This window comes from Tubulanus polymorphus, chromosome 3 (assembly GCF_964204645.1).
Source record: "Tubulanus polymorphus chromosome 3, tnTubPoly1.2, whole genome shotgun sequence".
Classification (NCBI taxonomy): Eukaryota; Metazoa; Nemertea; class Palaeonemertea; order Tubulaniformes; family Tubulanidae; genus Tubulanus; species Tubulanus polymorphus.
Genome location: NC_134027.1, coordinates 23,900,521 through 23,924,716, shown reverse-complemented (window position 1 = coordinate 23,924,716; position 24,196 = coordinate 23,900,521). Strand labels below are relative to the sequence as shown.

Here is a 24,196-nt window from a genome sequence, read left to right as displayed (position 1 = left end):
CCCTACTATGGAACTAGGGTTTTGGGTAGTGCCCGCTTTGTCATCAATATTGTGAATAACTCTTAACTATGGACTAACAGTATTGTATAACTATGGACTTTTTTATAACGAGAAATACTGATTTGATTGTTTTGATGCGTACAGAAATGTGAGAGACGTTACCAAGGGTCTTTACTGTTGATTACTGATTAATTTGAACAGAAATATGACAGGTGTTACTAAGGGTTTTACCTCTTGATTATGGATTAATTTGAACAGAAATGTCAAAGAAGTTGCTGAGGGTCTTACTGTTGATTACTGATTAATTTCAACAGAAATATGAAAGATGTTACTGAGGGTCTTACTGTTGATTACTGATTAATTTCAACAGAAATATGAAAGATGTTACTGAGGGTCTTACTGTTGATTACTGATTAATTTCAACAGAAATATGAAAGATGTTACTGAGGGTCTTACTGTTGATTACTGATCAATTCGAACAGAAATATTAAAGATCTTACTGAGGGTCTTACTGTAGATTACTGATTAATTCGAACATTTTCTTTCATATTTCAACGAAATGTTACTGAAAAAAATTCTATTTGTTGCTGATAGCGCATTTCAGAGGTTGGCAGTCGTGCATTTAAGTTAATTTTCTCGCCCGTGTATTTTTGCGTTACTATATTATGTGTATATTCAATTTGAAATACTTCCCATAAAACCTGGTTAATAGTGACTAATCATGATTTCTGGGGTCGAAAGTTATCGAACGTCGAACCGTAAACTGTCAGTCCGTTTCGGATTCGATCTCGGTTGCGACCTTTTTTTTAAATTATCTCGAAGAAAAAAACCGTTTTCATCGGCGCGATAATATTGTTATTTTAGCGGATTGTCAATTGGAAATGATTGTTTGAAAAGTCTGACAGTTGTGAAAGTTCATCGCGAACGTAATCTTATTGGTTTCTGTCGTTTGCTTTGTGTTTTTAATACGGAGGATTCAATGTTATTTTTAGTGAATAATAAGAGTCCGTCGTCGTCATCAATCGGGCGCGTGGTTTATTTATGTTGGAGATTTTGTTTGTTTTGTTGGTTTTATTGATCAGATGTGAGGAGTGTAAGAAGATTACGAGATTGATACGCTATGAAAGTCTAATCTGTGACACTCGGCGATGAAGGCGAGGGAGTTTATCGTCTGATAAAGGGGGGAGGTTCCTTTTTCATTTAGCGGGGGGTTTGTCTTCCCAGAGGGAGGGGTTGCCCCTTCTGAATTACAGAGGGGGTTTTTGTTCTGATAGAGGGGAGGGGGTGTTTTCTCATAGAGGAGAGGGGGTTTGTCTTCTGATAGGGGAGATAGGGGAGAGTCTTATGATAGAGGAAATGGGGTGTTTTCTCATAGAAGAGAGGGGGTTTGTCTTCTGATAGGGGAGAGGGGGTGTCTTATGATAGAGGAGAGGGGGTTTGTCTTCTGATAGGGGAGAGGGGGTCTTCCGATAGAGGAGAGGGGTGTTTTCTCATAGTGGAGAGGGGGTTGTATTCTGATAAAGAGAGAGTTTGTATTCTGATGTGGGAAGGGGGCATTCCTTCGGATATAGGGGGGAGCTGTTTTGTGATGTTAGATATTAGGGGTTTCTCTTGAAAGGGGTCCTGATAAAGTGGAGGGGGTTTCCCTTCTGAAATCGGGGAGGGGATTTCCATTCTGAAATCGGGAGGGGGTTGTCTTCTGATAGAGTAGAGGATGTTGTCTAATGGTAGAGGGGGAGGTTGTTAGAGGGTAAGGCATCAATTAGACGAGAAGATACACAATATCCGTGTATGATGATAACGAGAGAAATCCCACAATAACGAAGCCAAGATTGAAAAATTCTATATCAGAATGATTGTATTTGAGGAGCGACATTTCGTCTAACAACTATTAGCCATCATCATACTGAATCATCCTGATATAGAATTTTTCCATCTTGGCTTCGTTATTGTGGGATTTCTCTTGGTAAGGCATCAAATTTAATTTCTTTCTGTCTGCAAGTTTGTCTCGCCGCCCCCAAACGACTGTGAAAACCGTCGAATTAAAGCGAAGACGTACGCATCGATAACTGAACGCCGGTGATAATTATCATGAATCAAACGGCAGGTAACTGCGCGACCTTGAGTTCGCGTGTACCCGCGACTACGGATTATTAACCTTGAAATAATGAACGGGCGAACGCGGACAAACGTTTGAACGACGCCGCGCGCGCCGTGAAAGAGATAGTCGCAATAATAAAAAGATGATGACAACGACGAAGTCTCGAAGATAGTTCAAACATCTGTCAAACTTTTCGTTCGAATCTAATCGTAACGGAAAAGCGGTCGATGAGTCGATCGATTCAATTCGGAATCGGTCGTCGTATCGGCAACAGGTAGGCCTAGATGATATTAAACAATAGCCTGTGTTTACATTTTGAATTTATTTACGAAAATTTAGGCACGTTTTGATCGGCACGTTTTAGTTAACCGCTGGATTGACGATTAATAAGTTTATCATTACTATGTTATTTATCGGGCCGGTTATCTTTAACCAACCTTTGAGCAACTGCCCCTCCGGAATATCTATTCTGGAATAGTGTAAATCTAGTCGACACAGCGTGGGAGGGTTCGGAATCCCAGTATTGCTGAAACTGCAAATCGAAGTGAAAGACAGTGCACACTGATGACGCATCAGAGACTTGCCCCAAAAGACTCGCATTTCAGCACTTCAGCCTCTCACTAAACTATTATCACGTTGAGGTAGATATTTATATCTATTTGAGGAAGAACTAGATACTAGTGGCGATGACAAGTTAGATACGCCTTTCAGGGGCATTTCACTGACTGGTTCATAAGTTTCTAACCGCTTCTGCGCTGTGACTGAGTGCTTGCTTACCCTCCGATGTTATGCCGGTACTGAACACTTTTCTGTTCCTTCCGCAGCATGGAAAGATTTTTTTCCGCGGATGATATTTTCCGATATTTTGTTTATTGCTAGCTGACAGTGAGCGCCCTATAGTGTAGTAGGCCTATAGTAGTTTCTTTGTATAAATCTGCGATGATGTGAAAACACGTCCGCCAGTCTGGACTATGTTGTTTATGTTGAGCTGAGTTTTGTAGCTTGTTTATTTACTTGTTTACGGCGCTATTTTCAGCCGCCCTCTTCCCACCACCACTCTCTCCCTATCTCCGTTTTTTTTCGAAAAAATGTTATGTTTTTTGTTGTTGTTGTATGGGGTTGATGTGTTTAGTTTGTATGAAACGATGATGCGGTGTTTACTTCTTGTCGATAAATAAAAACACGCCTGGAGTTGGATAGACTGGGAAAATAGATTCTTAAAAAAAAATGTCCACGTTTAAGTGTCGATGTGCGGTATGGATGGGTTGTTGAAGCTTTAGAATCTGGACCTTGTTATTTTACCGGGTGCCTACCGCACCTTGATTCTTTAAAAACTTCTAAACTGAAAATACCTTTTGAAGATGTTCGAAACTCGTTTGTTTTGAGCAAGAAACTCCTTCCATTTTGAGAAACAGGCAATTCGAAGCACTTGTTGTATATAGTAAACTACACTCATGTTGGATGCAGGATTTTTTCTTTACCCAATTAGGCGGTAACCGAATTCGAAATAGAGTTTAGTTGTGTCGATAAATATTTGCTTACAAAACCACTGACTTGATGGTTTACATAAGTTGTCGTTAGATCTGGAGGAGTCTAAGTTGTAATTGTGGTATATGGAAGTGATGCAGACAATTCCTTGAAGTATCATCCTTTAAAATTCCTTATATCCAGGAATGACTAATCTGTAGGGCCATGTTTTATATGAGTAATTGTAAGGAAACAATTTAGTTGGGGTCAAACTAATCCAGACCAGGCCAACGTTAAGTTAGACCCGGGCCTAATTAGAGAGCGTGTTCACACGTAAATGACTAACTGTTACGAAGGCGCAAAACGAAACAGGCAGAAACAAAACAAATTTGGCCCGACCAAAAAATGTCGCACTAGGCCTGAGCTGAATTTTAGCACGGGACACACTTGAATTGCAACTGGTTCCGGAAGTGACTCACTTTGCTTTGTTTGAGCATTTGTTAGTATGGAGTGAGTGGTTTATGAACGCGCTCTCTAATAAGGCATGGGCCAAATTTGACTTAGGCCTGATCCGGACCAAATCGTCTCCGTGTAATCCCGACTCAGTTTGGGCCCGTGTCAGTTGGCACCGGCGTGAACAGTATTGGCTGGGCGAAATTTAACCCAGGTCAAAAACGCTGTTACGATTTGTATTTCGATTTGTCATTAATTTCCATTCAGCATCGGTCTGTAATTACAGTATTTGTGTTGTCAGATCCTACCCGGGTTCAGACGAAAACTAAATATTTTATCAGCTGCCGAACGTTCAATACGCATCGATGATGTTTTCATTGTTATTTTATTTGTGTGTGTATTTTCAGAAAGCGAGATGAATTCTCTATAGAATCCGCATTCATGTATATAGAATATGGCTCAGGTATGTATTTCATTTTCGAATTTTATAATATGTACGATTGCGCGCTATTGCAGACATCGATGGCTGTTCAAACATGTTCGATTTCATTATATATCTATCTATGCAGCCCGCCACTCGAACCCCTTCAGATATTCGCCGATGTAGTGTGAAGCGTGTACGATCAGTTTTTGAAAGCGCGCCGATAAAATGTCTAATTTCTGGTTTAGTTTGTTAAGTTTTTAATTCTTCGGTGTCTTTCATCAATCAAAAATGTCTCGGGTGAAGAATTTCTGAACACATGTGAAGTGTGGAAGATCCGTTTTTGAAAGTGCGCTGATAAAATGTCTAATTTCTGGTGTTTGTAGTTCATTTTCAATTAAAAATGTGTCAGGTGAAGAAGTTCTGGACACGTGTAAAGTTTGGAAGATCAGTTTTTGAAAGTTTGCTGATAAAATGTCTAATGTCTGGTGTTTGTGGTTCATTTTCAATTAGAAATATCCTGAACGCATGTGTATGTGTGGTGTGAATGATCACATTTTGAAAGTTTGCGAATGAAATGCCCAATATCTGGCGCTTAAAAGTTCATTTTCAATCAAATTTCTCCGTTGAGTGTATAATAGCCTCGTGTCACGTGAATGAAGAGACATTTTTGCAGAACGGAAAACATCGAGCGCAGTATTCGGATAACGCTATTAACCAGGCGTCTCTTTATCAATACATGATTCGTGATTAATGAATATTGTAAACGTTTCATACTTAAGAAATCTCACCATTCACCTGCAGCCGATTCACGCGGGAAATTTTCTGTTTACCGAAAACTTCGTGAGGGGGGAAAATCGGCGAATTATTTATAAACGGGTCAAAGTTATCGCCTTGTGATACACCGTCATTCGGGTTTTTTCCTATCGCCAGATGGTATCGTCTCCCTTCACACTCCTCCATCAATATTTTGTTTGTATGGATTGATCAGCGTGTGGAGAATGCCGGTCTTGTCTTTGTTTATTGTTCGGTGCTCAGTGCCGTGTGCGCGCAGCGCGTCACTCTCGTAGCCATTGTTTTCGAGTCGCCTTTTTTTCCTATTTATCGTCTTCGATGATAATCCGGTGGTCCTCGACGAGCGCCGATCTCAGACTGGCTTCGAGCGCGGAGGGTTAATTAACGACGTCGTGAAAATTAATCTGTACCGGTTGTTTTTATTTTAAGAGCTGTCCGTCCGTCTGCTCGGTTGCGGCGGGCGCGCACCGCGACGCTGTTGTCGCGTTTGTTTACTCTCGACGCCCGTAAAGAATGACGGAACTACTTTTATTCAAATGAATTCGACGTCAAACAAAGACCGTTTGCGCCTAGATGCATTTTTGCATTGTCATCTCTCTCGGTGCGGCCGCGCGCGTTCGAACAAACGATATCTTCGAATGTGAAAAACAACACCAAGAAACAATCGTATCTGAAATCTGTTCCCAGCATCTCTTAGTATCTACTCGAGATCGTCCTTGTTACGACTAACTTCATTCGGCCCGGTTCCTCGGTATTGAGTTAAAGTTTGACCTTAATTTACATAGTGAAATCAACTAATCAAAAATGAGCTGTTTCAATTCTTATCTACTTATCAAAAATTAACTAATTCAATTCTGATCAATTACCGATCAGAAATGAACTAATTTGAAAGTTAGCTCAAACTCGCGATTATGGAAATGGCTATCTGCAGGAAATTCTAAACGATAAGAAAATCTGTTCGTTATAACCTGTTATATCTGGGATGAAATAACAGTGGAACCTAGTTACAACGAACTTAAGGAGCCCAGAAAATCTCTTCATTAAATCCATTAGTCTTGTTTCAAATCTAAATATTATGAGCTTCTTTGAGGCGATCATTTTTGCCCTCAAAATAAGCAGAAGAACTAGTCAAATTTAGATTAGACATTTATTTCTAGTTCATCAATTAGACTCTGGTATAAAGTTGCGCGTCTGTTTGCTATTTAATAGGTCTCGCTGATTGATTCGTCCCGCTGGCCGCTAAGAGTTTCTAGTGAATTAAGCTGAGTGACCGTTGACTGATGACTAGTACGTTACGGTCAGATGGTCCGTAGTAAATGACCACTCATTGATCAGTTGACCGCCCACGCCGGTCGGCATTGAGTGAATATGGTCATTGACTGTGTTAGCGAGCCATTGTCTTCATGCGTTCATTCACAGAGTTGACAGTTCCACTACTGACAGACTGACCTCAGATGATAGACTGAGGTTCCATTATTTACCCATTGACTGAGTTTCAATTACTATTAACCCATTGACTGATCTACTGGACTTAGTTCCACAGTTTTTAGCCGCAATCACGCAGAGACGATTTAGCCAAGGTCAAACTGGCCCTGGATCAAACACGAATCAAATTTGGGCTTGGACTGGTGTTTTTGGTCGGGCCCTTTTTTGCACCCGTGTGAATGGACGACCGGGCCCGATCAAATCCGAAATGTATTCTAAGAAAAAGATGGGAGAAAGAAGGGAAGATTTTCGGAAAAAGATCGTTTTCCTTTTTTTTCCATTTTAAAATGAAAGGGACTGATAATTGATTTTTTGTGGGTTTTTTAGTATTTTCCTTGTAAAAGCTTGTAGGAACTGAGAAAAAAGATTAGAATTTTTTTAGAGCGAAATTTATTGACTTCAATAATTGGAGAAATGAAGAAAACTCTTTGCAAATTATTAGTTCAAAAATTGAGGTGGACACAAAGAAAAAAATTATTTTGTTTTTTTTTTAGGAAAGAGAACTGGAAAATTTTTTTTTTAGATTTGATATTTTTGCGGATTTTTGCTGTAGTGCGGGATTTATATTATTTACAAGATTTTTACGAACTCGTTCAGACGTTATAAGTGTTTCGACCTGCTTGTCATCGAGTACTGACTCAAGAAGTGAACGCAGACATCATCTATATGACCATCAGCGGCAGTGCTGGTCAATCAGTGGTCATTCATTCTGCTGCTCAGTGGTCATTCATTGGTCAGTGGTCATTCATTTCTTCATCAGTGGTCAGTTAATCGGTGTCCGCTACTCGCATTATCAGTCGGAGTGTGTCGACAGAATGCTATAAGTCTGAGGGGGGGCTGTGGGGGGTTGAGGAGGGGACAGATTGATTAATGACAGCTGAAATTATTGCTCTCTAACATCTCCTTATTCTATTAAAAAACTATATTGATAATTAATTGATTACGCATTGATATAGTTTAATGGACTTCATATAATTGATTTCTAATTTACTAGCATTTTCCGTCCGTGATAAGTAGAAGTAGATAAGTAGAAATCATTAGTAGAAATTGTCGTCTGTATCGTTAATTCGCGACTTATCGCAAAATCCGTCCTTCCTATCAGGATTATGACGCTCTATTCGAAATATTTATTCATTTATTTTACGCTCAAACCCATTAAAATGTACAGATTTTATAACACTGTAGAAAATTCAATAACACAGTAAACTTTTTAAATTAACCAACAGAAATAGTAGCTTATTTTGACTGTCTATGCATAGAGATATCTATTCAAATAAAACACTAAAGAAAATACTAATGAGAACAATCATTCAGTAGACAAATGCAATTTTTTGATAAACTGCAAGATCTGCAGGTGAATGCGCAAAAATATGTCGACTGGAAACTGCTGCCATCTGGTGCGTATTACGAAAACGACGGAATGTCGAGCGAATAACAATTGAATACCGTGTCATGGTCACCGCAGTCATCGACGACGGGGACGCGTGTACCTTTACTGCGACGACGCGCCTGCGCGTGTGTGCGTTATCGGTTTTGGTTTACGTAAAACAAACAGATGATTTCGATGGGTTGAAAAACACTCGAATTCTGTTCAATTAGCGATTACGTGGCGGGCGCTTGATTGAAATGAAAATCGTTTAAACAAATAGGCAAATTAACTTGCCTTTTTCGCACTGCAAGGACGACGAGAGACTGATAACAGTTCGAATCGGGCAGATTCGATCGAAATAGGCCCGACTCGAATCAGCTGGAACCTCAAGGATGGAGGAAACTCTATACGCGTGTTTTGACACTGACATGATAACTTAAAAATAATGGTAAAAAGTCTGGAAATATTTCCCTGAGTTAGTAATTCATTCAACGTTTCGACTAAATGCTTCAGGAGCATTTCCATGAGTTAGTAGTTTGTTCAACATTTTGACTAATTATGAATAGTCATCTTCAGGGGCATTTCCATGAGTTCGTAGTTTCTTCAAAATTTTGACTAAATGCTAATAGTCATCTTCAGGAGCATTTCCATGAGTTAATAGTTTCTTCAAAATGTTGACTAAATGCTTATAGTCATCTTCAGGAGCATTTCCATGAGTTAATAGTTTCTTCAAAATGTTGACTAAATGCTTATAGTCATCTTCAGGAGCATTTCCATGAGTTAATAGTTTCTTCAACGTTTCGACTAATTATTCTAATAGTCTTCTTCAGGAATACCATATTCCTGAAGATGACCAAAAACTCTCTAAGGCCTGCAATAAAACGCTTGTCACTCCAGAGCAAAGGATTACATTAAATTTATAGATATGATATAACGATAACGTTTGCTAAAAGGGCATGTTTTCCAAAATTTCTGGGGGAGGGTAACTGAACCCCCCCATCCGCGCTATGTACGCCCCCCCCCCCCCGTAAACTTAAATCAACTAGACTCGATTCGACAGCCTGAAGGAGTTGAAAGGAACAGCGAAGGAAGCTGGTCGTTAAACCGCCGCCCTACGGCGCGTACAAACACACACACAGCCCATTAACCGTCGTTTAAGTTTAATTTCCATCGACTTCGTAATTCAATTATTTTCGCGAACGTCGTTGAAAATGATTGGAGAAAAAAGAAGAAGAAGAAACCGCGAACGTCGCGCGTATCTTTTGATGTTTTTGATTTCGTTAAGTCGACGAGTCGTATGTTTACGGCCTAATCGTGAAAGGGTCGAGACGCTCGACGCGCGCCCGCCGGTTATGTACCGGCGCTTCGAAATTCGTTTTTCGGCCCGGTTATGATTTGATTTTATTTCGCGAAATTTTAATTCTAATCCGCCGCCCGCGCGAACATATCGACGCGTAATTCGATTGTCGCGTTCGCGGAAACGCGTCGCCAGTTTTCGGCGGTGTTAAAAAGAAGTAAAACGATTTTAGCGTCGCGGTGAAGCCCGCGACGCGGGGAAACGCGGAATAGGAGATTGAAGTACGTTTCCCTGCGTCTTGTACGTTGACGAGAAACGAGAAACACGATTTCGGGAAACAATGTTTCCGAGATCAGACATGTTTCATTCCATGTTTCTTTTCTTCCCTGCGTCGTTTACGGGAAACGAAAAACACGATTTCGGGAAACAATGTTTCCGAGATCAGACATTTTTCATTACATGTTTCTTTGTTTCCCTGCGTCGTTTACGGGAAACGAGAAACACGATTTCGGGAAACAATGTTTCCGAGATCAGACATGTTTCATTACATGTTTCTTTGTTTCCCTGCGTCATGTACGTTGACACGGGAAACAAGAAACACGATTTTGGGAAACAAGGTTTTCGGGATCAAACATGTTTCATTCCATGTTTCCGTGTTTTTTCGTGTGCGTTTACGAGAAATGTGAAGCCTAAGAAACAATGTTTCCTAGATGAAACATGTTTCCCTGCGTCGTGTGCGTTTATGGTCAAAGCACTCGTTGCAGGTAAACATGGAAACGGAAATGATTCGTGGATAAATTGACAAATAGAATTTCCGCTAGGTGGCGCTAGTTTGAAGTCAGTCACATAGAGATCAAGGAAATCGGGCAGATACGCACGCAGGCAAAATCAGGGAATTCGGACGCGTCTTGAAAATCGGGGAAACGTCGCAAAAGTTTAGATTTTGGAGTCTTGTCGTTCCGGCGGGTGATGAGCGGCGCGAGGAACCTCTCGATAAGATACATCCCCTGCTGATAATTCAAAAAAGATCGAGAAAAATCAGGGGTATAGCCGGGAATTTTGGTTCCCTGTAAGTACCGTGGCCGATGCTATCGCTGCAACTCACTTCAAGGTGCTAAAATGAGGTCAGTATTTTGTGCATATCGGCGGCTTGCCATGTGACGCTGTCAGTCGGTCCGGTTATTCAACATTTTTTTCCGATCAGACCAATGTTATATAATTGGTAGGAAAATGTGTGACTCAAGTGTCAAGGTAAATTGAAAATTAGTATCGAATCAGGTCGAAAATGTAATTTTTCATGCATAGCTGAATGAATTGACCTAAAAAGCTTATTGATAAGGTATCTAATCTTTATTTCAATTTTCAGAAAATCAGGCCAGAGCTTTGATGACTAGTTAATGAGAACTGGGTCTCGCCCTGGAATTAAACGTTTAAAAATCAAAAGCTGATCAGTTTTTAAACTGAATATTTTGCTTAATTCCGTATCCTGCCGGGTGCAGTCAAATAATGGAACTGGGTCGAATTAAACCCACACAACTGTGGAACTGGATCCCAAAGTCAAATTATACCACACAACTGGGGAACTGGATCCAGAGTCAAATCATACCTTACAACTGTGGAAGTGGATCCAGAGTCAAATAAAACCCACACAACTGTGGAACTAGATCCCAAGCTAATCGAACCCATGCAACTATGGAACTGGATCCAGAGTCAAACTAAACCCACACAACTGTGGAACTGGATCCAGAGTCAAACTAAACCCACACAATTGTAAGAGTGGATCCATAGTCAAATCAAACCTAAACACTTATTGAACTGGATTCAGAGTCAAATTAAACCCACACAACTGTGGATTGGGATCCAAAGTTAAATCAAACCTACACAACTGTGGAACTGGTTTCAGAGTCGAAAACTTAAACCCACATAAGTATAGAACTCAAGTTATCATACCTATAATTGGTGGCATGCCATTCATTCAAATAGATTGATCGTATCAAATGTGACCGTGTATTTGTGCTACAGCTTCTCAGTTGTTTGTGAATATTTTGGTGAATTTTTTTTTTTATTCAGCAATTCAAAGAGACACTGAAAACAAATTGTATTCGTCTGAAAAAGTCGCATTGATAATGAATTTTAATAGAAGGCTGCAAATAACAATTTTATTACTGCCACTCAGCTGTTGGAAATTTATTAATGTATCTGACAGCTTGTTTGCTACTTAAAAATGTGCCCATTTATTAACGACTACTAATGTAACATAGCTTCTATCATCAGATTTCACCGGTGAATTATTGACTAGAAAGAGTAGAAATTTCCCCTTTCCAATCTGTAATTGTGCGGAGTAGAGATGACACGGAGAGGGTACATGAACGGTGTGTGGTCGAGTGGTTCGAGCCTTCGACTCCATGAAGCCAGCTCGTTGGTTCGAACTTACTTAAGAGTGGACATTTGGAGGGAGGGGAGGGAAGGGGAGAGGGAAGTTATGGAGACGGGAGGGGTGCATGGGGGAAGGGGAAGGAAGGAGTTAAAGAGAGAGGGGGGATGAAGAAGTTAGGGAGAGAGGAGAGAGAGAGGGGAGGCAGAAGTTAGGGTATGAGGATAGTTAAGACGGGAGGAAGAAATTAAGGAGAGAGGAGAGGCAGAAGTTAGGGAGAGAGGGGAGGAAGAAGTTAGGGGAGAGGAGAGGAAGAAGTTAGGGAGAGAAGAGAGAGAGGGGAGCCAGAAGTTAGGGAGAGAGGAGAGAGAGGGGAGGAAGAAGTTAGGGAGAGAGGGGAGGAAGAAGTTAGGGAGAGAGGAGAGGAATAAGTTAGGGAGAGAGGAGAGAGGAGAGGAAGAAGTTAGGGAGAGAGGAGAGAGGAGAGGAAGAAGTTAGGGAGAGAGGAGAGAGGAGAGGAAGAAGTTAGGGAGAGAGGAGAGAGAAGAGGAAGAAGTTAGAGAAGGGGGAGAGCAGCGATTGAATGCATGTGTCATTCACTGTGAGCTGGCCAACGGGGGCGCGGATGATAACACCACAATAACCCTGACGTGTGGTTATAGTATATATACGTCGCGGTCTTTTTATCGGTCTTTTTATCGGCGGCGATGCGTGCGAGGAAGAGATCCGCATAAAAGTTTTACATCTCGTACACACACACACACACTCGCACAACACTCCCCACACGCGCGCGGTAATAATAATTGACTCGTCCAATACCCGCCGAGCGTAGCGAACGTTTCATTGAACTTATAGACGTCGCGCCGTACGCAACGCGCGTTGATCCGTCGAGCGCGCGCTTTCTCGAAAGCGTTATAAAACGTATTCGAAAAATCGCGCTTCTCATTTCTTTCGACGAACGCATGGAAACAACAGCTATTGCGGACGATTGGTAAAGGGTCGATGTTTTTTTGACTAAGCGCGAAACGCGATAAAACTTACTTTTAGGATTATTTATTTTTTCGTGTTTTTTTTGTTGTTGGTTACGCGTATTCGCGATGCACGAACACTACGGACGAGAGTTTTTATTGTCAGACAAGCGTCAGGGCGGCGATCACCTCGACTTCAACATGAATTATCCGCGACTGGACGCCGGTCATCACCATCACCACTATTTCCACCAGCAGCAGCAGCAGCAGCAGCAGCAGGTGGCGTCGAAATTCGTCGGAATTCAGTGGAAATCGCGGCGTCTGACAGAAACCAATCGGTTACAAATTATTCATCGGAAGTTCAGTCCGTCTGCCGCGCGGCCGCTGCAACCGAACATTGACATGCCTCCCGCGCTCGAGTTGTGTAACAATTTCGCGGCGAAACCGCCGCCGTGGGGCGCCACCGCTGGCGCCGCCCCGGCCAACGCTGAGTCGCTCGTCAGATTTGACCGAAATTTCAGTAATAATAATAATATCAATCATAATAATAATATCGTCGTCGGTGATAGTAGTTATCGTAATAATGGTAGTCGTGACGACGCAGACTCATACAGGTATACGGACGTGCCGGGGCTAAAGCACGGCGGCATCCATCGGACTAATCGGATGTTTCCGTTCGAAGATAATATGCCGGTAAAGGCCATCGACCAGCAGTCGTGGGCTTACGTGACCGGTAAGTCGATCGACCAGTACGGCGGATCGGATAAGTCGATCGACCTGTATGGCGGTCCCGGTAAGTCGATTGACCGGTACGGTGGATCTGATAAGTCGATTTACCAGAATGGCGGATCTGGTCAGTCGATCGACCAGTACGGCAGTTCCGGTAAGTCGATCGACCAGTACGGTACGATGCTACCGACACCGCCGCTGTCCGACCGCACCGACTCGAGTTTACGCTCGCCGAACGACGATTCGAATCACGTACTTTACGATAACGATCGAAACAACGAAGGACTGGATTTATCTTTAACTAAATACAGGGTGAGAAACACGACGCGCCTTTCGTTCGTTTGGAGTTTTTTTTTTTCATTAGCTCGCCATATTTTCAGCTCTTCCGATTCGCCGGTTAATTCCGCGTATAAATTGATCACACAGATTAGGGGCGGGTTCCATAGTGACGGCTTGGACAAAAAACGAATTTAAGATCATCTTAGTTCCGTAGCCTATCTAACAATTCAAGACCAGTCTTAATGAATTCAGACATTTTTGGATTTAAGTCTCGACTATGGAACCGGCCTGTATAGCCTGCACCCCGGGACCCTGCATCAATAGCACATTCAATACTTTTTTTATCAACGTTCAACGTAAGATTATTCAGATTTCACACATGCATTCAGGATTTTACCGTAAGCTGTTTTGAATTGAAAATTCGAACAAGAAAAGACTTTAAATTTAAACATGTCATTAGCTCACTTTAAAAAAAACTGGTCATCTTTACTTCACGTGCGTTCAGAACTTCACCTTTTTTTGTACGTTTTTAGACATTTTCATTTTTGTTTGAAAATGAACTTCTAACACCAGGCATTATTAGCTCAAGAAGACATTTTTAACTCTTTTTCATTTATCAGTGTGGGATTCAGTAGTACGGACACCAGACACCATGCTTAACTTTCTAATCAAATGTGTTAATTATGTAGATAGCCAATTAAATGTGTTAATTGATTCGGTGACGTTTTTGTCAGAATCAAGTTCCTCTTTGCTGCTGTCAACGGCAACAACAAAAGATTGTGATGTATCCATAGTCAAATTAAACTCACACAACTGTTGAACTGGATCCAGATTCAAATTAACACCCACACAACTGGGGAATTGGATCAAGAGTCGAATTAAACCCATGCAACTGTGGAACTGGATCCAGAGTTGAATTAAACCCACACAACTGTGGAACTGGATCCAGAGTTGAATTAAACCCACGCAACTGTGGAACTGGATCTAGAATCGAATTAAACCACGCAACTGTGGAACTGGATCTAGAGTTAGATTAAACCCACACAACTGTGGAACTGGATCTAGAGTTAGATTAAACCCACACAACTGTGGAACTGGATCTAGAGTTAGATTAAACTCACACAACTGTGGAACTGGATCTAGAGTTAGATTAAACTCACACAACTGTGGAACTGGATCTAGAGTTAGATTAAACCCACACAACTGTGGAACTGGATCTAGAGTCAAATTATGCCCATTCATCTGCCGAACTGGACCGAGAGACAAACCCATTGTGGCACTGGATGCGTGGTCATATTCAAAATTGTGGCACTGGATCCACGATCGAATGAAACCATTAACTAGTGGTTGTTAATGATATCATATTTTTTCTTACAAATGTTTAACGACGGTTTTTTGCTTTCTTTCTATTTAGGAAAATGGCCATTCGGATAAAAGTGATAATGAACAAGATATAGCGATGAATCTAACGACGATGAAAGCGAATGAAATGAATGGCGTCGACATTGTAGAAAATGGCAACGATTCTTTACCAATGGTAAGTTGAATTTTTAATCTTCAGGAGTAGCTCATTTTTCATATAGCTCGTATTATGGCATCAAGACGATCAAATTAGAAACCCACACAACTGTCGAACTGAGTTCACAGTCAAATTTAACTCAACTGTGGAACTGAGTTCACAGTCAAATTTAACACAACTGTGGAACTGAGTTCACTGTCAAATTTAACACAACTGTGGAACTGAGTTCACTGTCAAATTTAACTCAACTGTGGAACTGAGTTCACAGTCAAATTTAACTCAACTGTGGAACTGAGTTCACAGTCAAATTTAACTCAACTGTGGAACTGCGTCCAGTCGAATTAAACCCATACATTTGTAGAACTGGATTCCGGGTATAATTAAACCCACAAAACTGTTGAACTGGATTCAGAATGAAATTAAACTCACACAACTGTAGAACTGGATTCAGAATCAAATCAATCCCACACAACTGTGGAACTGGATCCAGAGTCAAACTTAATTCACACGATCGAGAACTGGATCCAGAGTCAAATTAAAACCCACTCATCCTTGGAACTGTATCCATAATCAAATTAATCCCACACAACTGTGGAACTGGATACGTAGTCAAATTAAACCCACACAACTGTGGAATTGGATTCGCAGCCAAATCAAATGCACCAAGGCCTGTTTTAACACTGGTCAAATTGTTCTGTTTGAATTTTTATTCCTTGTTCAGCATGGGATGAAATTCAATAATTTGACCCGTGCCGAAATTTGGCACAGGCCTGACGTGACATTTCGTTCTGGTTGAAATTTGGCATCATTTTTTATTATCAGTGTTTTACTATCAAGCGAATGATTTTGAAGTGTGAATGCGCTCCTAATTTGACAGTAGCATACACAGTTCAAAACAACATCGGTCGGTCTGGTATTTAATGTCCAGTGAGTTTATATGCTTTGTCGTTTCTGTTTCTGGCTATATGACCTGAGTATGGCTGTTAATCAACAGCATCAAAACGTTGCAGTTTCATTTCAATAAATTTTAATCGGTTAAGAATTTTTTGCGGGACTTATATTTATCTACAGCTTACACGGATCAAAGCGTTTTTATCTGGCTGACTAGTCTCCGATATGAGTTTCAAAGTATATGTCAAGAAACAAACAGCATCTGTTTCATCGGAGTATGATTACGTTTCATTGTGGCGGGTTTAGTTTATGACTAGTTTATTACTAATGATATAAGTCGTGCCTGGTTATCAGCCGAGATCTGAGGCTTCTTGAAATCTGACAGCATACATAGGAGCGGGCCTAGGTAGTCAGGGGGGGTGGGGGTGGGTGGTCACCTCTTTTTCGTTTGACTGTCGTCGAAAAGATATGTGGGAAAATGTCGGGCATAATACCGCTTTTAAATGCGGTAAAACTTAACTTTAAAAACTTCAAAGTTCGAAAAGTTTCCTCAAAGCTATAAATTTATTCATCCGACGTTTCGACTATATCCTAATAGTCATCTTCAGTCATCTTTCCTGAAGATGACTATTAGGATATAGTCGAAATGTCGGATGAATAAATTTATGGCTGAAAGGAAACTTTTGGGACTTTATTTTTGTTATATTAGTGTGGAATTCTCTATATATCGTCACAACACGGAATCGATTGGTTGTTGTATGGTTAGGTCTCTAGTACACTAGTCTGATGGATGGCCCCGATGTGAATTGGAAATCTTATGTACTATTAAAAAAAGCCCTGAAATCCGTAGTCGAGAAAGTCCTCGAATCACGGGCAAAAAGTCCTTGAAAGTCCTTAGACGAAATCGGTTCATGGGAACTGATTCTTGTAGTATTTTTTCGGCGGTTTTATTTTTTCGTTTTAATTTCGATATGTCGCAGATATTACGTCGGTACGTCTGTCATAGAATCGAGGTTTGTTTCATCGATTCCGCGATAAAAAGGAATCTATAGAACAGGAGCGACGACGATATATTTTTACATGTGTGTCATGTTTTTATGCGCGTTGACGATATATTTTTTATGCGCGTCACGTTCATCGTGTGATCGTTTTGAACCGGTTCGATAAGTAGGGCTCGACGGTGACACTCTTGCGGCAGCGGGGGTCGCGACGACGACGACGACGAAACAATACGCGGGCTGCGACCATTTCTCGGAAAGTAATTCATCGGAAGTCGGTTCGTTTAGTTAACAGCGGCCCGGGAAAATCGCGTCGTTGACTTTCGTAAAAGAATGAAGAAAGTGCCTTGAAATTTCTTAGCCCGTTGAACGCGTATTCGCAATGATTTATCGCGCGCCGTTTCGAATTTTACGTCGTGAATTAAAGTTTTTCTTTTTTTTTTTAGACTACGAAAAAAAAGAATAGAGAGCTCATTTCTGATAGGGTAAATTCTTCGGGAAAGCGTTGATTCTTTTCGAAATTTTACTTTCAATCGCGTCTCATCAAGGAGCGTAGCTTGCTACAACGATAGGGATAGTCGAATCGTCGATTGCGGATCTGCTGAACAGTATCTATTACATTGCCCTGTCGTTTAGTCCAACCGTACTTAATTCAATATCGGATGAAATTCCTATAAACCTAAATTGTACTGAACTTTTGTTACGAACTCCAGTCACTTGCCATTTGCTCTCGATACCGCCATCCTCGCAGCTGTCCAGATACTTATTGGTTCTTGGGCTTCCGTGAGACTCTTATTCTCTTATGCAGTCTGTCTTTCAGCTATTGAGCTTTGTTAATAGTGGGGGTCGATCTTGATGAAACTTAGTTATGATATTAGTACGGCGGGAGTCCAGTTGTGCGGTGCATAGAACGGGCCCAGTGGTAATACCAGTCTATTAAACCGGGCTCTGGTGATTTCGGAAATCGAGTTAGAGTCTGAGCCCGAGATCCGTCGTCGCCTATGGCTTGTTTTCTGTAATTTGAATTATTCCCCGATTCGTGACTGGGATGCAACGGGTGTCCGGTATTTGGAATGAACGTTATTAAAACTGACAAAAAATCGACGATGTTTAGAAAACTAGCAAAACGAAAACCAGCGGCGCTTAGGCGCGCGCGCGCTCGCGGTAAAAAACGAAACCGTAAAGAAAAACTCTACGGCAACAACTAGAAAACAGATGGTTCGTAGAAAATAGGTTTGATAATTGTTTGAATTGTAATATTTGTTGTCGGTTGTTTCTTCTTCGTTCGGCGGCGGAGCGCGCGCGGCCCGGAAACATAATTCATCGCAATAACAAAGTCGTTATTTATTTTAATTCGAATGTGAACGATCTCGTTTCTGTCGGGAAATCGGTGTTTGTTTTAGCTTCGATGGAAGTGGATGTTTAGAACGCGGCGGTAGGTGTTGTTTATCCCGGTCGAAATCCGACCTGAACTAGTTCAATCGACTTATGCTGGAGAAGACAGATTTTTCCTCCAGCTCCCATTTTTTTCAATCTGCCTCTCTTACCCTCTCCATCTCTCCCTCCTCCTATTCTTACCCTCTCCATCTCTCCCTCTTTTCACCCTCACCCTCTCCCCTTCTCTCCTCTATCACCCTCCATCTCTCCCCCTCTCCTCTCTCACCCTCTTTATCTCTCCCCCTCCTCTCTCACCCTCTCTCCCCCTCATCTCACCCTTTCCATCTCTCCCCTTCTCTCCTCTCTCACCCTCCATCTCTCCCCCTCTTCTTTTCTCTCACCCTCCATCTCTCCCCTCCTCTCCTCTCACCCTCTCCCCCCTCATCTCACCCATTCATCTCTCTCTCCTCTCTCACACTCCATCTCTCCCCCTCCTCTCACCCTCCCTCCCACCTCTCTCACCCTCCTCCCTCTCTAACCCTCTCCCTTCTCTCTCCTCTCTCACCCTCTCTCCCCTCTTTCCTCTCTCTCACCTCTCTCCTCTCTCTCTCTCAAAAGATGCACCTGCGTTAGATATACGTTGTTGTTTTTTTTTGTAAACTTTCCACCAATGCGCGACCGCGATTTTCGAATCATGCGAGAAAAATTATTGTCGTAATTGTATATCCTCCTCTCTACTCTCCGCGGATAAATTTCACTTATCGAAATATTTTTGTTGATCTTTCCTCGGAAAAAGGGAAAAAAATTTCAGCGGTATGTTTAATGTGGCCCAGTTTTCACAAAACAAACAGAAATTTTGGGTTAGTTTTTACTAAATATTTATACAGGGCTAGTTGGGTTGATTGGAACACTCTAAACTACGTCAAGTAGATAAATGAATGAGTCCAGTTATTAAATTTTTATGCGATGAAATTCGATGAAATGAAACCGTAACAACATTTCAGCTTTTCACTCATTCGACACACATGGAACAACTGCTGTTCACACGGGTGCCAAATGAGTCAGTGCCCGTTTGGCCTGGCCCAAAATTGGCCCGACCAAAAACGTCAGACCAGGCCCGAGCCAAGTTTAGCATAGGTCAAATGATTGCGTTTGAATTGTTGCAACTGGTTCTGGAAATTACTCGCTTTGTTTGAGCATTGTTTAGTATAGAGTGAATGGTTTGCGTGTGAACACGCTCTCTAATTAGGCACGGGCCAAATTTGACTTGGGTCTGATCTGTGCCAATTTGGCCCAGGCGCCAAATCGTCTCCGTGTAATCGCGGCTTAAGTTTATCCGTCTCGGTTTTGTTTTTTTCAGAAGACGAAACGTAAAAGCAAAAACCTGATGGATTTTCCGCATCAGTCGTTGCTGCTGATGCAACAGGGTATCAACCAGCAACAGGTGCAGCAGTTACTGCAACAGCAGCTGCTGTCCGTGTCGCCTCATGTTCAACGAAATCAACAACAACAATCGATGATTCTTCAACAGGTAAGACGACTACGTCGTCGTAGTAACTGGTGACGAGATCTGTGTAAAGCCCAACTCGGGTCGTTTAACCCAATAACGCCTGCATCCACCCTGCCTATTACTCCTCAAGCCGCCCGAATCCACCATGACACTTCGCATGCTGCACAAAAACGGTTATAGTGGGATTTGAACCCAATAGCTTATTATACACTAGACACCCAAGTTCTCGAAATAACGAATACGACGGTTTTGAGCGCTCATATGAAAGCCTTGACACAGCAGCCTCACCAGCAAGGGCCAGTTCCACGTCAATTTCACATAGTAAAAATTTAAAGGTTGCCATAAGCAATTAGAATCGTTAATTTTCTTCGCGGGAATGACCCCAGTGAAAATACGCACTAAAACGTTAAATAGTATTCATTATCAATCTCTGATGAGAATATATATATATGTAGGTTCAATCATCTACTTCTGTAGCTTTGCAACAGGCTGCACTGGATAGAACGATAACCACACTCAAACGTGGTGAACGGATAATAAGATAAAAACCCACTATCTACAGATTAAAAGAATTTTAAAACCAAGAATTTACTTATTCGAACAATCTAAAATATATAAAATACACAACGTTTCGATTTCATCCTAGCGATCGTCGTCAGGTGATCGTCGGTCCGCGCCGTTTAAATTCGGACTTTTACGCCGAACCTATTCTCGTGACGCCTCGGAGGCGATACAATGTATTATGTACATAGAGAGATGTATTAATTCATTGCCAGTTATAAAACACCTTCGCAGCTGTTTCCGTATGGAATCATCGATATTACCTTCGCCCCTGACCGACCGACCGATCGATCGTGTTTATCGCGTTTTTAAAAACGAGAAATCGATAGATTCTCGCGCGCGGTGAGTGTAAATGTTTTCGTGCGCGCCCGCGTAGAGGGCGCCGTTCGAGTGCGTTTCGACCGAAATCGACTATACTCTACTGTAATCAATTCGAATGTTGTTGACACGTTTCGGGAAAAAAAATAACAACAGAAAAAACACTTTCGGCCGACTGAATTCGCTGTTAGTCGCCACTCGGGGCGACACTCTCGAAAAAGTACGTCGTCAATAGAAAAACACTTATTGCGGTGAGCGTTGTAATCAATTTTAAAATGCAGCGTAAGCCGTTACGAGTATGGAAACGTCCTTGGAATATGCCGCGTGTTTTTGCGGGCGACTTCGAAAATGGGGGCTGGGGGGAGAGGCGGGTATAAGCGTTGGAATCGGCGCAGTTTTCCGGGTCTCAGTTTTTGGTTCGTGGGTTTGAAGTGAATTCGTTAGATTCATTTCACGCTAAGGACGAAAAAGAGTCTTCGAAATCTCTGAAAAACAGGCGGAAATGTTTACGCGGGACGACTTCGAAAATGTCGGCTATGCGTTGGAAACTGCGCAGTTTTCCGTTCTGGGTTTGAATCCCGCTGGTGGCATCGGTTTCGAATCGGATTTATTTTCATTCAAGGAGGCGAAAAGAGTATTTGTAATCTATCGAATGACAAGAAATAAACGCATTTTAAAACATAGCTACCGTTATCATCAATACATAACAATACGCGTGCACTATTTACGATACATGTACTATTGGAGGGAGCTATATCGGAATGTTCTATTTTCCGAGTAGCTTCTACTTTAATGGAAAAAAAGAAATTTGGAACCTGCTAATAATGTCCTCTGAGCAGCATTCAGTAGTTCGAGGGGGACAATTAACCTCGAATTTGGTTTGAGCGATTTAAGATAAAGCGATCCTATCTTCGCTTGATTTTTGGATGACAAAGTACACAAAATAGACCGTAGTGATCGCTGATATAAATCTCAGTATAGTTAACGAATAAAAACCCACGCTAGATTTGTAGAAACAGTTTATTTTCTAGCAGTTTCGAGGTTAATTCTAAACGTCATCGTCGGAGGAACTAGAATAATAATACAATCAATTTGTATTATCCAATATGTATGGCGCGGCTTGTGTTGTGTTGGATATCGAAATAAAATATGACACGCCGCAATTTTAGCCGCTATGAAAAAAAAAACGATCATATGACGACACGGTGTGTGTGTGTGTGTGTGCTTGCGCTGTGCGTCTATTTGTTTTTCTACTTGTGATTGAAATCGCTAAAAATTATTCAAATTCGAGGTGCCTTAACCCTGACCCCTTCCAGCGCTGATTAATTAATACCCTTAAGCGCTGGAGGTTAGTTTTAACCTAGGAATGGTTTCACAAAAACAATTAACTGGCCTAATGGATTTAGCATGAACGTAACTTATGAACGAATTTAATGGAATGAATGAGTTAAACTTGTTGCGGAACTGGGTACCTCATGAATAACACCAGTTTGCCTGTTAATACATTTTGATTGATGAAGAATAGTATCAAGGGAACAACAATCGGGTTTTCTGCCACAAATTATAAAATGTAGGACAATTTCTATCGAATAAAGACTCCTTGAAAGTTTATTGGCGGTTTGAAAAATAACATATATTGCTTAATAAGATAAAAACCCACTATCTACAGATTAAAAGAATTTAAAAACAAGAATTTATTTATTCAATCTAAAATATATAGAAGACACGACGTTTCGATCTCACCCTAGAGATCATCGTCAATTAATTTAATCCGTAGATAGTGGGTTTTTGTCTTATTATCTGTTCACGTTTGAGTGTGGTTATCATTCTAATATATTGCTTAATTTCGTCGACAATGAATGACATAATATATAAGTTATGTATTGTTGTGGATCAATTTTATTTTGGATATGAATATATTGAGAATTGAATTGTATCGGCCCGCAAAAAGTGAAGCCCCAATATATCGGATGTCGTCGTGCACACGCTCTCAAAAATAATCATTGAAATTTATCAAATCGAAAATAAGTCATAGAATATGTGTAAGTGCAAAATGAATGAGCCTAAATTCACGATTGTATCGATATTTCGAAACGCTAGTATTGATGACGTAGCGCATATCGACTGGCACAGAACCCCTCGAATAACGACGCTAGGTATCAATGCGTATAAACATTATTGTAACGGGTTTTACGACTTCAAAAAACCATTCGATGATTTAATAATTTTGATTAAAGTTCGAGTGAAGATTCGCATTGGATTTATAGAAATGTGGGATAATTTCTCATCGAATATCTCGATGTAGGAATATTATTGCGCCGAATTTGGTTTCGTGTCGCTCGGGTCTTATCGTATTATTTTAAAAAATGAAATTCTCTCGTCGTTACAGACGGCTCAGCATAAACTGCAGGAGCAACTGCTGCAACACTTGAACGAACAGCTACAGATGAACATGCTGCAACAGGCGCAGTTGCTGCAGCTGCAGCAACAACAGGGCGACAAGAAAATCAACGGTAAACAAGTGGACACTCAGTTGACGCAGCTACGACTTCAACAACATCAATTAGTGCAACAGATACAGCTACAACAGCAGAGGTTTCTACTGTCGCAGGGGGTCACGATGTTACCGCATATCGGAATGGGACCCGGTTAGTATTTTTATGCTGTGCAATTCTATGATAACCGCGGAAAAACGCTGGAGCCAGTTTTATAGACTGGTATTTACATATAACCCGTGGGCTCACTAAATTGTCAACCTAGTTAGCCCCTGGTTTATGGTTTATTGCAGTCGATTAGGTCTCGGGTCCAATTGGTCGAATTAAACCCTCACAACTGTGAAACTGGATCGAGAGTGAACAAAAATCCCACATACCTGTGGAACTGGATCCAGAGTTAAATTAGACCCACACAACTGATGAACTGGATCTAGAGTTAAATAAAACCCACACAACTGTGGAACTGGATCCAAACTTAAATTAAACCCACACAACTGTGGAACTGGATCCAGACAGAGTTAAATTAAACCCTCACAACTGTGAAACTGGATCAAGAGTGAACAAAAATCCCACATACCTGTGGAACTGGATCCAGAGTTAAATTCGACTCACACAACTGTGGAACTGGATCCATAGTTAAATTAGACCCACACAACTGTGGAACTGGATCTAGAGTTAAATAAAACTCACACAACTGTAGAACTGGATCCAAAGTTAAATTAAACCCACACAACTGTGGAACTGGATCCAGACAGAGTTAAATTTAACCCTCACAACTGTGAAACTGGA

At 41.3% G+C, this 24,196-nt stretch overlaps 1 protein-coding gene across 1 annotated transcript in view; it reads left to right on the top strand.

Annotated features, from left to right (window-relative positions):
- The first annotated feature begins 15,227 nt into the window (after positions 1 to 15,227).
- LOC141902217 (forkhead box protein P1-like) overlaps positions 15,228 to 24,196 on the top strand; it is a 34,570-nt gene continuing 25,601 nt past the window's right edge. Inside the window, exons 1-3 of the mRNA XM_074789859.1 lie at positions 15,228 to 15,275; positions 19,884 to 20,054; positions 23,302 to 23,560. Of these exons, the coding sequence (XP_074645960.1) occupies positions 15,228 to 15,275; positions 19,884 to 20,054; positions 23,302 to 23,560 (478 nt within the window). The remainder of the gene's footprint in view (positions 15,276 to 19,883; positions 20,055 to 23,301; positions 23,561 to 24,196) is intronic.